The 14,520-nt window shown below is 40.8% G+C and overlaps 1 protein-coding gene across 1 annotated transcript in view; it reads left to right on the plus strand.

Moving 5' to 3' along the window:
- LOC117389521 (inactive dipeptidyl peptidase 10-like) overlaps positions 1 to 14,520 on the plus strand; it is a 364,225-nt gene that overhangs the window by 198,152 nt on the left and 151,553 nt on the right. The window contains exons 2-3 of the mRNA XM_033987204.2: positions 5,669 to 5,783; positions 11,830 to 11,925. Coding sequence (XP_033843095.1) covers positions 5,669 to 5,783; positions 11,830 to 11,925 — 211 coding nt within the window. The remainder of the gene's footprint in view (positions 1 to 5,668; positions 5,784 to 11,829; positions 11,926 to 14,520) is intronic.

Genomic DNA, 14,520 nt, shown 5'->3' on the forward strand with positions numbered 1-14,520 from the left:
GACTTTTTCACCAGCCTCGTGAAAAAAGCCTGTTGCGTATCCAAAGCTGCCTTTAGCTCAGAGCTTTTCCTGCCTGTAATGCGTCTCTTGGTGGGTAGTTAGCGTGGAGCTTTTGTGACATGTAGTGAAGTGTCTCTCCACATTGAGCCGCTTTACCGTCACCACAGATGAGACACATGCAGGTTTCTTTTACAGTCATAAAATTTGTTGTGAAAAATTATCTTTTTTTTCTGCCATGTTTTTGGGGTAAGGAACTGCATTCAGCGCATCTTGACCCCAGTTTTACAGTGTCAGAGTGAGTTGTTTTACTGTGGACAGGAAGGTGAGCTCACAACTTTTAGCTTGTGGTGTGTGGTCTCTTCACTGCCACATCCCACTGCGGTCTTTATGCTCAGGGATTTTCAATCTCATCCCATTCTCTTTGTGCCCGTGGTCTGCAATTTTTCTCACACAGTTAAAAATAGTCTGAAAAATAGACTGAAAAATCCTGTAGTGTGTGACAGACTTAAGATGTTAACTATATTTGAGCCATCGAAATGATGAATTAATTTAAAAGTGGACTACATAACTTCTGCTGCTTGTCTCTGTAGATGTCATCACCATGTTCCAGCATATGGCATTAAACTAATTGTTTGATTTCAGTTTGTATTGCTGAAAAATCCATTGTTAAATTTGCTTTCACGCAGTAAGTGGTTGCCCTTCTCCACAGACTTGAGCTGTAACTTGGCCTATCCATCTCCCTGAAATTACATACTAAGTGAAACGCCATATTCTTGAACATCTCAGGCATAAAAAAACATCTCCATGGCGACAAGCAGGCCAACCTTCCACCATAAAATTTACACAGTGCACCTTTAACCGAGTTCTCATTAATACCTCGTTGTTTTTCCAACCACTTTACAGAACACATTAATTTGACCGAGTCTTTTTTTTTTTTTACATTTCCTGATGAAGCCATAATTATAATTTAAAAAGCCTCCTCGCTTGGTCTCTCAAAGCCCACAATAATAATCAACACACTCAGCAGTTCACAGATTCCTTAGTGCTCCTATCATTGCACATAATTGACTTCATAAATTGGGATGATGACTGCAAAGGGACTAAATGAGGGAATTTTGAGGTTAAAATTGGGCGAGGAAAGACTCCCATGAGCAGCCGAAGGGTAATTTGTGCTTTCTGACAGTGTTCAAGGACAGGCCAAAGCTTTTGTCCATTAATGAAATGAGCAGCGGTCCGCATCTTCATAACACATCAGTCTATGGGTCTGCTGAGGATTCTAAGTAAGGTAATGATGAATGACTGAACACTGCAGCCATGTAATGTGTCAGCAGGAGAGAGAGCAGAGACAGGCTGAGGCTTTTACACTAGAATGGATGCAAATGGTCAGAGATGAGGACTTGGACTCAACTCAGACTTGTTCCAATCCTGGACTGTAAAGTGTCTTGGTAAAAGCTCCTCAAAATACTGCCTATACACACAGACTGTATAAAGAAGTAGAGTGAGGGAGTGTGACGTCATCCATAGAGTTAAGCTTTAGTCAAACGAAGCTCATCGAGGCTAACAGTTACCGCGCAAATTTAGAGCCAAGTTTCATATTTGGAATTTCTACGGTGAGTATCATAGGAAACAAAGGACACACATTTTTTACACAGTGACAGACGTAAAGTCATGGAACTGGGTCATTTAGTTGAGACAGATTCTTGATATTAACTGGTTCTTACATATATTATTTCTTTAAAGGTCCTATATTACAAAAAATGACTCTTGTGAGATTTAAACGATGTTATAATGTTGTTACCTTCTCAAAAACAGACCTGTTTAAACCAGGTTTAAACCAGGACTAAACTAGAACTAAACCAGGTCTAAACCAGGTCTAAACCAGGTCTGAACCAGGTCTGAACCAGGTCTGAACCAGGTCTAATCCATGTCTAATCCAGGTCTAATCCAGGGCTAAACCAGGACTAAATCAAGTCAAAACTAGGACTAAACCAGGTCTAAACTCAGTCTAAACCAGGTCGAGACCAGGTTGAAACTAGGACTAAACCAGGACTAAACCAGGTCTAAACCAGGTCTAAACTCAGACTAAACTAGGTTGAAACCAGGTCAAAACAGGTTGAAACTAGGGCTAAACCAGGACTAAACCAGGACTAAACCAGGTCTAAACTCAGACTAAACTAGGTCGAAACCAGGTTGAAACCAGGTCTAAACCAGGTTGAAACTAGGGCTAAACCAGGACTAAACCAGGACTAAACCCGTTGAAGGTAACGCCCCTTCCTGCACCGCTGGTTTGGCAATGAGCAGACGCTTAGCAACGATGTCAATCAAACCTGTTGCTAATGAAAATGGTAGGAACCTCGGGGAAAGAAGGCGCCTTATTAGTCTGTTATTAATGTTTATATCTTGATTTATGGACATGATAGTGGCATAAAAACACACTCATATAACATGGATTAATACAAACATTTTAAGACCAAAATGGCAAACAGGTTTTTAATAGTACAACTGTATTTTGACAAGCTGACTGCTACGTTAACCTGTCAAAATACAGCTGCACATGTAACTGCTCGTTCACACTTCCTGTTTCTGCACACCGTTTTACTACTGACAGTTGCACAAAAAAATAAAAATAAAAAATAATGCTGCACATTATCTGCAAATATGTACATGGGATATAGCCTAGATTTTTTATAGTCTATATTGTGTAAAGATTATGTTTCTATTTGATTATATTTTACATGCTCCTCTTTATCTTATTATTTATCTAGTTTATACCTATTTTTTTATATACTCTTGTTATCAAGTGTGGGCAGCAAAGTAAGGAAATGTGTTTTTTTTTACTGTGCATATGACAATAAAGCTTTGAATCTTGAATCTTGAATCGAAAGTGCTCACTTCGTATTTGGAACACAGCTATGTCCATATATATGCCTATACATGAAGAAGCTAAGTACCTAATAGGTCTTTGCAATCAGACTCACCTGGTTTTAATCAGGGCAGTCCTGTGTGATGTCACCAAGTACTTAAAATGATTAGGAAGAGTTGCCAATGCTTTTAAAACACCAGGTACACGGTTTAGTCGAGTTGATTTAGTATTCAGACCACTGTTACATGCAAATAAGGCTAATCATTCTGCTAGCCACACCCCGATCCAACTTCTCCCTTCAAAACCACGTCGTCGTATTAAAGTTCTATTCTGAGTAAATCTTACCAACGAATTATGGTACATTTTACAGCACATCTCGGGAGTAATTGGAAATTGCCAATTGTTCCTGCCCCTTCCGGCCCTCCAAAGAGTAGTGTAGCGCGCTGGTGGCTAGTAATCACTGTTCCTCACCTGCAGGGTATTGTGGGTAATTGAGGCCAGAAGGAGGTTCGGAAGAAGAGGGAATTTCTGCCAGTGAAGCTTAATTTGGCTTATCACAGCTGAAGCACATGAGCCGCACGACACTGACACTCGAAGATTGGAAGTTTAGAACTCGTCTATACATCATGATCCGTCCCCGTACTCTGTCTACGGACAAACTTTATTAAACTTAAGTTGAAATCTGTGAAATTAGGGCTGTGTAATTAATAAAATTCTAATCAAATCGAGATTGTCAAATAGTCCGTGATCAGCTTGCGGCTTTTTAATAATTGTGAGGTCGAGAGCCAGTTCTCTGACAGTGAAGACGTGCAGTTTGGAGCAAAGTTCAGAATTTCGAAGAAGAAATTTGACTTTTTTGTGATTACATTTTGTGATTTAAGATTAATATTATGCTTTATTGTCTCTTTAGGGTAATTTGGCCCCGCATTTGATCCATTCTTCAAAGATCTGAACCTAGATCTTTTAGCTAGTCTTGGTCAGGACTAGGCACGGGACGATATTGAAAATTTATGTCACGACTATCATGGCCAAAAAAATTGCAATTAACATATATCACGATGATTATTAAAGTTGCTGACAGTTTAAAATGTTATGGATATGAATAATTCTACTTTTAATCTCAATGTTATAGCATTGCACTTTGTTATCACTGAAAAAAACTACGATCTAGCGGAGAATATTCTGAATGAGCAGGGCCGTCAACTGAAATTTGGGGGCCCGGGGGCAAGAAGTCTCACATGGGCCCCCCTCTAATACAAATTTATTAGAAGAGAGTCCAATTCTGGGCCCCTAAATCCCAAGACAACAGACCCCTTTGTCTTTGTCCCCCGTTGACTCCTCTATGGATATGGTAGTTTGGGTTTTTTTGCACATTCAGGTGATTTAATGGTGATTATCTTTGTTGGCAATTATCACGATTTTATAAAATGTCCCACAAATGATTATTCTCGATCCTTTTTATCACGATAAATTATATTATTCTTTATTGTCTCATCCCTAGTCAAGACTACCTTAGCTGGAGGATTTGACGTATTGTGCATGTTTTGGGTTGATGGGGGGAGCCGGAAGGAAGTGGTCATCGAAGTTTCAACTCAGAACCTTCTTGCTGTGAGGCCTGTGTGTTTTAGCCACTCAGCCTCCATCTAACAACTTTATCTGAGCATTAAAAATAATCTATAATTTTTCTCTTTTGTTTATTTTAGCTTTATTAATTCTGATGTATCACTCGTCAACTAATTTACAAAAATCCTTTAATCTGTGCACATTTTTATATATAGTGTAACAAGACCGGGCTGACTTGAAGCTTAAAATATGCAAATCCAAAATCCCACTTTAATGCTTTAACCTGCTCCGTGTTAAGCAGAGACTGTGCAGATCGTCTGTGTGGGTTTATCATGACACTGGCAGCGCTCAGTATTTAAGTAATGCATGAATTTAGCTCTGAGGTCAAAGCTTCAGTGGAAAAGGTCAGGTCTTCAACTTGAGAGGTAAAATACAGCCCTGTTTATATAAGAGTGTAAAGAGTGTACAGGGGTCTGCAGCCTTATGGACTCACAATATATAAATGTGTTTAAAAAAAAAAAATGCACAAAAGTTGCTATGTACAGTTGAAGGTAAAAGCTGCTGCTCTGGTTTCATCATATGTCGTGAAAAAGCTCAGAGAAGCGTATTTTAAACCATCAGAGTTAAGCAAATGCCAGATATGTCCATTTATCCCTTATGAATGCGGCGTAATCAAAGAACTGCAGTGCACAGAGCGGCTTACGGCTATAAAAAACCACTAAGTGAAAATGAGATTTCATTTAGATTATATTACATTTCAGTAGGTAAAGCAGAACTTAACAGTAATCAAAAAATCAGTAATGACACAGAAGCGTTCCATCTACATCCAAAGAGCTGTATTGCCTGTGAAGTGCTCCGTTAGCATGCTATTTGTTTTTAGCTTCATGGTTATTGCAAGATGCCGGTCTCTGAGAGTTGTGGAAAGTGCTTATAAACTCATTGTGAATAGTGTGAATATTTGCTCAGGATGTGTTAGGAAAGTAAAGATTAACGCTGGACCATGTCTGCCAGTTGTAAGGAACGAGTCTTGATTTTCGTGTTTTTAAGTAAACATCAGGCAGAGTTTGAGATTTGATTATGATCATTTTAACATGTCAAAGTGTCCAGTGACCGCGAAAAGGTGAACCGTGATATAGCGACAGCCCACTGTATTATACCGTGTACTCCACTGTATTATACTGAGTACTCCACTGTATTATACCGTGTACTCTTGTAACGTCAGACTCCTCTGTCTCTGTCCAGGATCTTGGTGGAGTGAGTCCGCCTCAGAGGAACTGGAAGGGCATCGCCATCGCTCTGCTGGTCATCCTGGTGGTCTGCTCCCTCATCACCATGTCTGTCATCCTGCTCACTCCAGGTACACACTCACACACTCACACACTCACACACTCACACACTCACACACTCACACACTCACACCCTCACACTGGGGACGTCCACTTTTTCACATTTTAATCAAGAAGAGGCGATTCTAATGGTCCATGATGGGCTTGTTTTTTTTTTAATGGAGCGTCCCGGGCCAAACCATCCTGAGGGGACAGGGGTGTCTATTTATTTATCAACAGCCTCAAGCGCAGGACAACACAGGATTACTCAAACGTGTATTAATGAGTCAAAAAACAGCTTTGAGTATACGCTGATGAGACATGCTACTGAACTCAGAGGGGGAATAAGTACTCCATTGTTTACTAAAAAGTACATGTACAGATACTGGAGTGAAAATACATAAATAAAAATCCTCACATGAAAAAATCTACTTGAGAAAATGATTAAAGTATCTTTTTAAAAATGTTCTGAAAGCATAACAAGTAAAAGTATTGATTTTGATGGAAACAAAATGAGCAGAATTTTGTTAAACAGAAACAACTGAATAGATTTCTTTGCCGGAGTTATTTTTATTTGTATATTTTTGTTCGTTTAAATTCAGAACGTGTTAAAAAATAAACCCTCAGCCGTTTCAGCAGGTCTCAAACAATAATATGAATACTTTTACTTTTCTGTCAGGTTCAAAAATGTAGTGGAGTAGAAAGTACTGGTACTGTGCTCAAATGAAGTGAAGTAAAAGTAAAAAATGTCCACTAGTACTTTACTACTTTCACTTCATTACATTCCAGCACTAACAAAACTATGTAACACCAGTTGTTTTCTAGTGGTGGTAACAAAGTACAAGTAGTAAAGTACTGTACTGTAAGTAGAAGTTTTAGATATCAGTACTTTACTTGAATACATTTTTAAGTGGACACTTTTTACTTTTACTTCACTACATTTGAGAACAGGATCTGTACTTTCTACTCCACTACATTTTTGAACAGGGCTGAAAAGTAAAAGTACTTTTCATATGATGTGAGGGGTTATTTTTACCATGTTCGTGTAACATTCTGACTAATGTTTTTGAGTTCAAGTTTTGGTTTGAGCAAAACAAAGATAAATACACAAAATGAATAAGAAAGTGCAAGAAATTTACAACTTAACACTTTAAACTTTTTACCTGTGTATCTGTACTTTTACTTACATAACAAAACTGTGTACTTCATCCACGACTGTTGATTTTACGTGCAGTACGCCTCTTACTACACTCCTGAGAACATCACGCCATCACATGACCTCACTCTGTGTCCTGTCCCGGTCTGCTCTAGAGACCTCACTCTGTGTCTTGTCCCGGTCTGCTCCAGAGAGAGACCTCACTCTGTGTCTTGTCCCGGTCTGCTCCAGAGAGAGACCTCATTCTGTGTCCTGTCCCGGTCTGCTCCAGAGAGAGACCTCACTCTGTGTCCTGTCCCGGTCCGCTCTAGAGAGACCTCACTCTGTGTCCTGTCCCGGTCCGCTCTAGAGAGACCTCACTCTGTGTCCTGTCCCGGTCTGCTCCAGAGAGACCTCACTCTGTGTCCTGTCCCGGTCTGCTCTAAAGAGACCTCACTCTGTGTCCTGTCCCGGTCTGCTCCAGAGAGACCTCACTCTGTGTCCCGTCCTGGTCTGCTCCGGAGAGACCTCACTCTGTGTCCTGTCCCGGTCTGCTCCGGAGAGACCTCACTCTGTGTCCTGTCCCAGTCTGCTCTAAAGAGACCTCACTCTGTGTCCTGTCCCGGTCTGCTCCAGAGAGACCTCACTCTTTGTCCTGTCCCGGTCTGCTCTAGAGAGACCTCACACTTCGTTAGGCCTCGCTCACTTCATAAACAAACTCACTGCTCCTGCTATGGGCGCACGCCAACATGGCTGACATTCAAATGACTTGGCCCTCCTCTCCTTCTCTCTCGCTCTGCTCTGTCGCTCCCTCTCTCTCCCTCCTCTTTCCCTCTGCTCTTCCCTTTTCTTACCTTCTCTTGCCTCTCTATCCCTCTCCCTAACTATTCTTCTCTCTCTCCCCCTGCTAATCTTTCTGTGACCCCTAGCTCTCCTTCTGTATCTTTCTCTCCACCCTTTATCTTATCTCGCCACTCTCCCTCCCTTTGTCCTTCTCTTCTCTATTGCTCTTTCTCTCCTCTCCCTTTCTGTCTTACCTCCTCTCTTCCGTCTTCTCTCTCCTCACTTCCTCTCTCTCTGTCTCTCAGCAGCTATCCTCTTCCTCTCTCCATCTCTCAGCAGCTATCCTCTTCCTCTCTTCCGTCTTCTCTCTCCCGACTTCCTCTCTTCCCGTCTCTCAGCAGCTATCCTCTTCCTCTCTTCCGTCTTCTCTCTCCCGACTTCCTCTCACTCCGTCTCTCAGCAGCTATCCTCTTCCTCTCTTCCGTCTTATCTCTCATCATTTCCTCTCTCTCCATCTCTCAGCAGCTATCCTCTTCCTCTCTTCCGTCTTCTCTCTCCCGACTTCCTCTCACTCCGTCTCTCAGCAGCTATCCTCTTCCTCTCTTCCGTCTTATCTCTCATCATTTCCTCTCTCTCCATCTCTCAGCAGCTATCCTCTTCCTCTCTTCCGTCTTCTCTCTCCTGACTTCCTCTCTCTCTGTCTCTCAGCAGCTATCCTCTTCCTTTCTTCCGTCTTCTCTCTCCCGACTTCCTCTCTTCCCGTCTCTCAGCAGCTATCCTCTTCCTCTCTTCCGTCTTCTCTCTCCCGACTTCCTCTCACTCCGTCTCTCAGCAGCTATCCTCTTCCTCTCTTCCGTCTTATCTCTCATCATTTCCTCTCTCTCCATCTCTCAGCAGCTATCCTCTTCCCCCTTCCGTCTTCTCTCTCTTGACTTCCTTTCTCTCCGTCTCTCAGCTCCTATCCTCTTCCTCTCTTCCGTCTTCTCTCTCCTGACTTCCTCTCTCTCCGTCTCTCAGCAGCTATCCTCTTCCTCTCTTCCGTCTTCTCTCTCCTGACTTCCTCTCTCTCTCTGTCTCTCAGCAGCTATCCTCTTCCTCTCTTCCGTCTTCTCTCTCTCTGTCTCTGAGCAGCTGTCCCGTTCACCAGTCGCCCCTAAATTGGCACTTCTTCCCGAGTTCAGCCCAAAGCGTTGTGTTTTGTAATTAAAAAGAGAGAGGGAGCGGGAGGGAGAGGGAGGTAGAGAGGCAGATTTCCTGGGGCAGTGTTCAAAATGGCTCCAGGATTATGTGCTTCAGTAATGATTGTGTTAATGAACATATGAAAATGCCGTTGGAGGAAGAACCAAAACTCCTCCATCTGTTTGTTTGGACTGTAAAAGGTTGCGGCGTGCACATGGATTTATGAAAGAAAACAAACAGCTGGGTCGAGTCAACAAAAGATCTTGTAAATATAATTATGATTTTTGTTTTTGTTTTTTTTTTTGGGGGGGGGCTGCCAATTGCTTGTCTCTATGGAGATGTTATCGCGTTTCTATGTTTATTACTTATTCAAGTTACAAATATTGCATATGGATTTGCATAGACATGAAACAAAATGTCTGTTCAACTGTGTATCTCCTGAACTGATATTTTAAGACAGTCATACCTTTTAATTTACTTTGTCGCGGGCCACATAAAATGACGTGGCGGGCCGAATTTGACCCACGGGCCTCGAGTTTGACACGTGCTCTACAGGGTTGCGTTGTGAGTCAGTCTGTGGACAGGTGACCCCAGTAAGACTCCATGTTTTCCAAGGTATTTTTGAGCTTTGATAACAGCTGTAATGCCATGCTGTGGGACATTCCAGGTAAAGCAATAATATCGTCATGACCAGAAAAGTTACATTATGTGCTTTTAATCATTGTGTAGAGTGCCTTATATGGTAAATGGCATTGTAATTTCAGCTATGTATTAGTCTGTAACATCTCCAAAGCTCAGAATGCTCTGTTCCACCTTATGATGTCATGAAGTGGTAGTTTTCAAGTTAACAGCTCCTTTTTCCTTTAGTTCAGTAGAGACTGGCAATTCTAGGACTGAAATGATCCAAATAATTCTTTACACATTATAACCTAGATCAGAAAATAGTGTAATATGGGCCCTTTAAAGCACCATTTTTAAATCATGTAAGATCTGCAGTGACTGTAAATGAAGGTAACCATGGAAACAGCTCATCTATCTGATCTATGCAGTGAAATTATATAAGTTTTACCAACAACAACTGATATTTATTCACAATGAAAGTCTTGTCATTGTCACGCTGAACCCACGTAAAGGTTTATATGATAGAGTTCTACTTGCATTCACTGGCCTTCAAATTCAAATGGAATTGTAAATATATTTTAGTAAATGGTCACATTTGTATACAGTGGTCCCTGGTTATAAAAAAATAACCTACAATAGGCAAAATCCGCAAAGTAGTCAGCTTTATTTTTTACAATTATTACATATGTTTTGCAGCTGTAAAACTCCTCACCACACACTTTATACACTTTTCTCAGACTGGTGAACAGAGGCGCCAGAGTCACACCGCCAACCTGTGGGTCAGTAGATGTTTATGTCCAAAGCGGGATTCGAACCGACAACCTTCAGATCAGAAGACAAGCGCTAACACTCCCACCTGAGCTAGTGTCTACATTTTACCAAAACAAAAATATCAACTGGTCTCATCGCCAAATATGGGCATGAGTGCAGTTTAGCTCAAACGTATGCTAATACAATGCTAATTCCATGCTAATGATATGTGTCCATTGAAGCTAAACCCACAGTCAGGAAAAGCCCAGGCGTCTTACGAATTCAAACTAGTTCTTTAGCAGTCTCCCTTTTCCAACATTTAAAAAGCCCCTTTAGAAAATACTCATGAATAAGGCTCTTTGTTTTTTGTGTCTCATTTTAATAACTACTTTTTTTTTAATCAATAATATGGTCAAAATTACGACTATTCGCAAGCAGTTCATAAAAGTAGAAGACGCCCACACAAGATACAACCCCAGTTTCCTGTACAGTAAAGACATGTATGTAAATGTGTGTACAAAAACATCTGAACAGAAAATGTGTTTAAGCCTTCAGGCCAGTGAATTTTAGATTTTGAAACTACCATAACACTTTTAAATGCATAAATATTTGAAATGTATATATAATAGATTTTTCGGCGTGCCTGAGTGTAGTGAAACTGGGTCAGGCTCCGTGCCCCTGGGCTGTGGGATTTTAAACCAGGGGTGGGCAAACTTTTTGACACACGGGCGACAATGGGTTCTATAAAATTTGACAGAGGTCTGATGTTTTAAACCCCTTTTTTTCCCTGAATATCTTCCATGTGTGAAGATACAAGTATAGCTCTGGTCTCCATCAACAAAGACGTGAACAGACGAGCGTCGTGTCGAGGTCGATAGAGTGAGATTATATCAGCAGGACATTTTAAAAGTTCACCATTACAGTTTTCCATGTACCTGATCTTATTTGTAAAATGAGTTTAAGACACAAGAACAACAATATCTGCTAAGTTTATAACGATCAAGGGTTTCAGATTAACTTTGCTTATGAATGGCAGGGTATTTTGAGCTATATTGATTCAGTCTGCAAAAAAAAATAAAAAATAAAATAAAATAAAATAAAAAAATCACTTTATCAGTCTATGCAGATAAATTTAGCTTAAAAAAATAAATAAATAATTAAAGACTTGATACGTACATACAACAAAAATTCTGCATGTTTTGTCACTTGGGCCTTGATAATGAAAAAGTACAAATATGGAATCAAAATGGCTGCCAAAAGTAAGTCCAGAATGAGGTCTTTTTGTATTTTTTATTTTTTTTTTATACAGATTGATGTCACTCTGGTCACCACACCCTCAGTCACATCTCAAACCAACTAAACCTGATCGTCCAATCAGTTTTGTTTATTTCAGTGACGTATGTGGAGAAGTGTGTATTCTGGATCCCACGCAGTTAAAATACCAATAATACCAGTGGATCTGACCAGTCAACCAGCGATGTTTTTGTCAAGAGTGGGATTCGGATCAGTGGACAAACACTCGACCAACTGCGCTACTGTCGCCCTTATAGATAAACGAACAAACGGACAAAAGTGTATGTTTTCTCTAAGGCTTTATCTTGTTTCTACAGATGACAATCAGGCTGGAAGTGACACTAAGCTGACAGTGGAGGACCTGTTCAAACCAGAGTTCAAAGTTCACAACCCTGAGGCCAAATGGATCAATGGTGAGTCAATCAACACATTAGCTTCTGTGGCTTATGCTAATTCTGGATTTAACGTGTGTTGACTCTTATCCATGAAAGTCTCGTTGTTTTCGTGGACACATGTATTTGTGATACTGAGTTCAATGTGTGAAAAGTTCATCCAAACTGTGCTGTTTACCTGCTCCTGTTCCAAAATCCAGTGACTCCTCAACTTTAAAAGATTATCGGCCTGTTGTTGTTGTTCTCCTGAAAGTCTTTGGTTTGGTCAGAGGTTGTAACGAGCACAGAACAGGCCTGAGGTTCAATACAGTTTGCACATGGGCCCCACAGAGACAGGAAGTCACGCTGGACACGTATTTAAAGAGTTTTCATCTACGTTTAACAGAATGTAACCTCACAGTTTAATCCAGAGATTTTAGGCAAGTCAAGTTTATTTGTACAGCACAATTCAAAGTGCTTTACAGAATAAGAAAGACGTTAAAATCACACAAATCAAAGCATAAATGACAAATAATGCCAGTGAGCAGGACGTTGCAGTCGTCTAACCTACTGGAGGACTGCAGGATAAGTCTCTGTAAGTCTGGGTTTGACAGTTTACCTTAGATTTTTTATGTTTTTTAGATGGTAAAAAGCTGCAGATGTTATTGATTTGATGTGGCTGTTAAAGTTCAAGTCTGAGTCCATTATCACCTCTTAGACTTCTTGCCTGATTTGAAAGTTTTAGAGCAGGGGTCTCAGGAGGCAGAGTCTGGGTGAGGCTGGGTTTATCAGGTATTTCAACTTTTCTCAAACGTAATCTCCAAATATGCCAATTCTTGTGGATTTTATGGATATACATCATTATTTGTTGAATCTTTTGCAACGGGAGTACACAGCGCGAGTGACACATGGTAAAGCCACACTAACATTAAACTTTCATGTTGTCCTGCGGGCCACAAAATATCCTCTCGCGGGCCGCAATTAGCCCCTGGGCCGTGAGTTTGAGACCCCTGTTTTAGAGAGAGACTGGAGGTGATTACTGACACTTTCTCTATGCTTCTGCGGCCAAAGACGATGATTTGAGTCTTGTTTGAGTTTATCTGGAGAAAGTTGTTTTTCCTCCACACACTGAGTGAATCCACTGGTCCAGATTCACCTGCTGCAGCGAGACATAGATCTTTTATCACTTTTTAACCTATGCAATAATGTTGTTGGTGGATTTGAGACTTTTTAATCAACAGAACACAGAGAGTTGTCAGAAAGTGTGTTCGTCCACTGGTTTGCCACAAGGGTGCGCACTTTAGCCATGTTTATCTATTTTTTATACAACTATGTACCAGGGAAACTTTGAAAACTGTTTTATTTTAAATTATACAGGTGCCAATAAAGTTACCTGAACCTTACGTCATTGTACAAAGCTTTGGGAATTTGAATTCTCCTTTTGACCCTCTGAGGCCTCCGTACCTTTTGTTTGAATACTTAAAATTAGCCTTGATTTTGTTTTAGATCCTTGGCTGGCTCTGATAGGTTGAATTTTGACCCTGATGATGCTTTTACAGTTTGTTAGATTGATGATTTGTGGACGCCAGGCGATGTAAAAATGTTTAGTCCGTTCCAAGGTTCTTTGAAGAATCCACTACATTTATTTTACAGTATTAAATATTGAGCATGATTGACACCTCGTTAGTTCTATGAGTTCTGCTTGGCGTTAAATGTGCATTGCTAAAAGCTTTCTGCTGCTGTTGCTAATGAAGCTTGATTTACTCCCAAATGCATTTACGTCTTGATTGAAGGCACTGTTAGCCAAGTGTGACGTTGTTAGCTTGGAGGATGCTGATAGCAGTGATTTCACGGACAGCTTTAACCCTGACATCACCATGTACTTGATGATTAGAATATATCTGTATGTTCTGCTCAACACTGAAGAGATGGGAGTTATATTTTATTTACTACAGATGTCAGACCTGTGACAAGGTTGCTCTATCTCACTTCATATATTTATATAGCTCTCCCAAGGTTTTGTCCCAGAAAATGTAAATATAGTGAACTAGTTCTGTCATACGCGTGGAAAAAGTATACAGACATAGCACTGAAATATTAAAATCATATGTATATTTCTGCTTCTTTTCGAGCAATTCTACATGTTTTGGCCTTTCTTGAATGAAAAAATACAAACAGAATCAAAATGGCTGCCAAAAGTCAATCCAAAATGATGTCTTTCTGTATTTTTTATGGAGATTTATATAAGTCTGGTCACCACACCCTCCGTCACATCTCAAACCCAACCGAACCCGATCGTCCAATCAGATTTGTTTATTTGAGTGACGCATGTGAAACAAAGGAGCTCATTGGTCACCATCCATCCATTCATTTTCTTCCGTTTATCCGGGGCATCAGTCTAAGCAGGGACTCCCAGACTTCCCTCACCCCAGACACATCCTCCAGCTCCTCCGGTGGGACCCCAAGGCGTTCCCAGGCCAGCCGAGAGACATAGTCCCTCCAGCGTGTCCTGGGTCTCCCCCGGGGGCCCTCCTCCTAGTGGGACCTGCCCGGAACACCTCCCGCTTTGGTCACCCATCGTTTTTATCTCACAAAATGATCTCTCTCGCCTCAGATTAACAGAGTTTTGCACTTCGC

Source organism: Periophthalmus magnuspinnatus, chromosome 21, assembly GCF_009829125.3.
Source record: "Periophthalmus magnuspinnatus isolate fPerMag1 chromosome 21, fPerMag1.2.pri, whole genome shotgun sequence".
Lineage (NCBI taxonomy): Eukaryota > Metazoa > Chordata > Actinopteri > Gobiiformes > Gobiidae > Periophthalmus > Periophthalmus magnuspinnatus.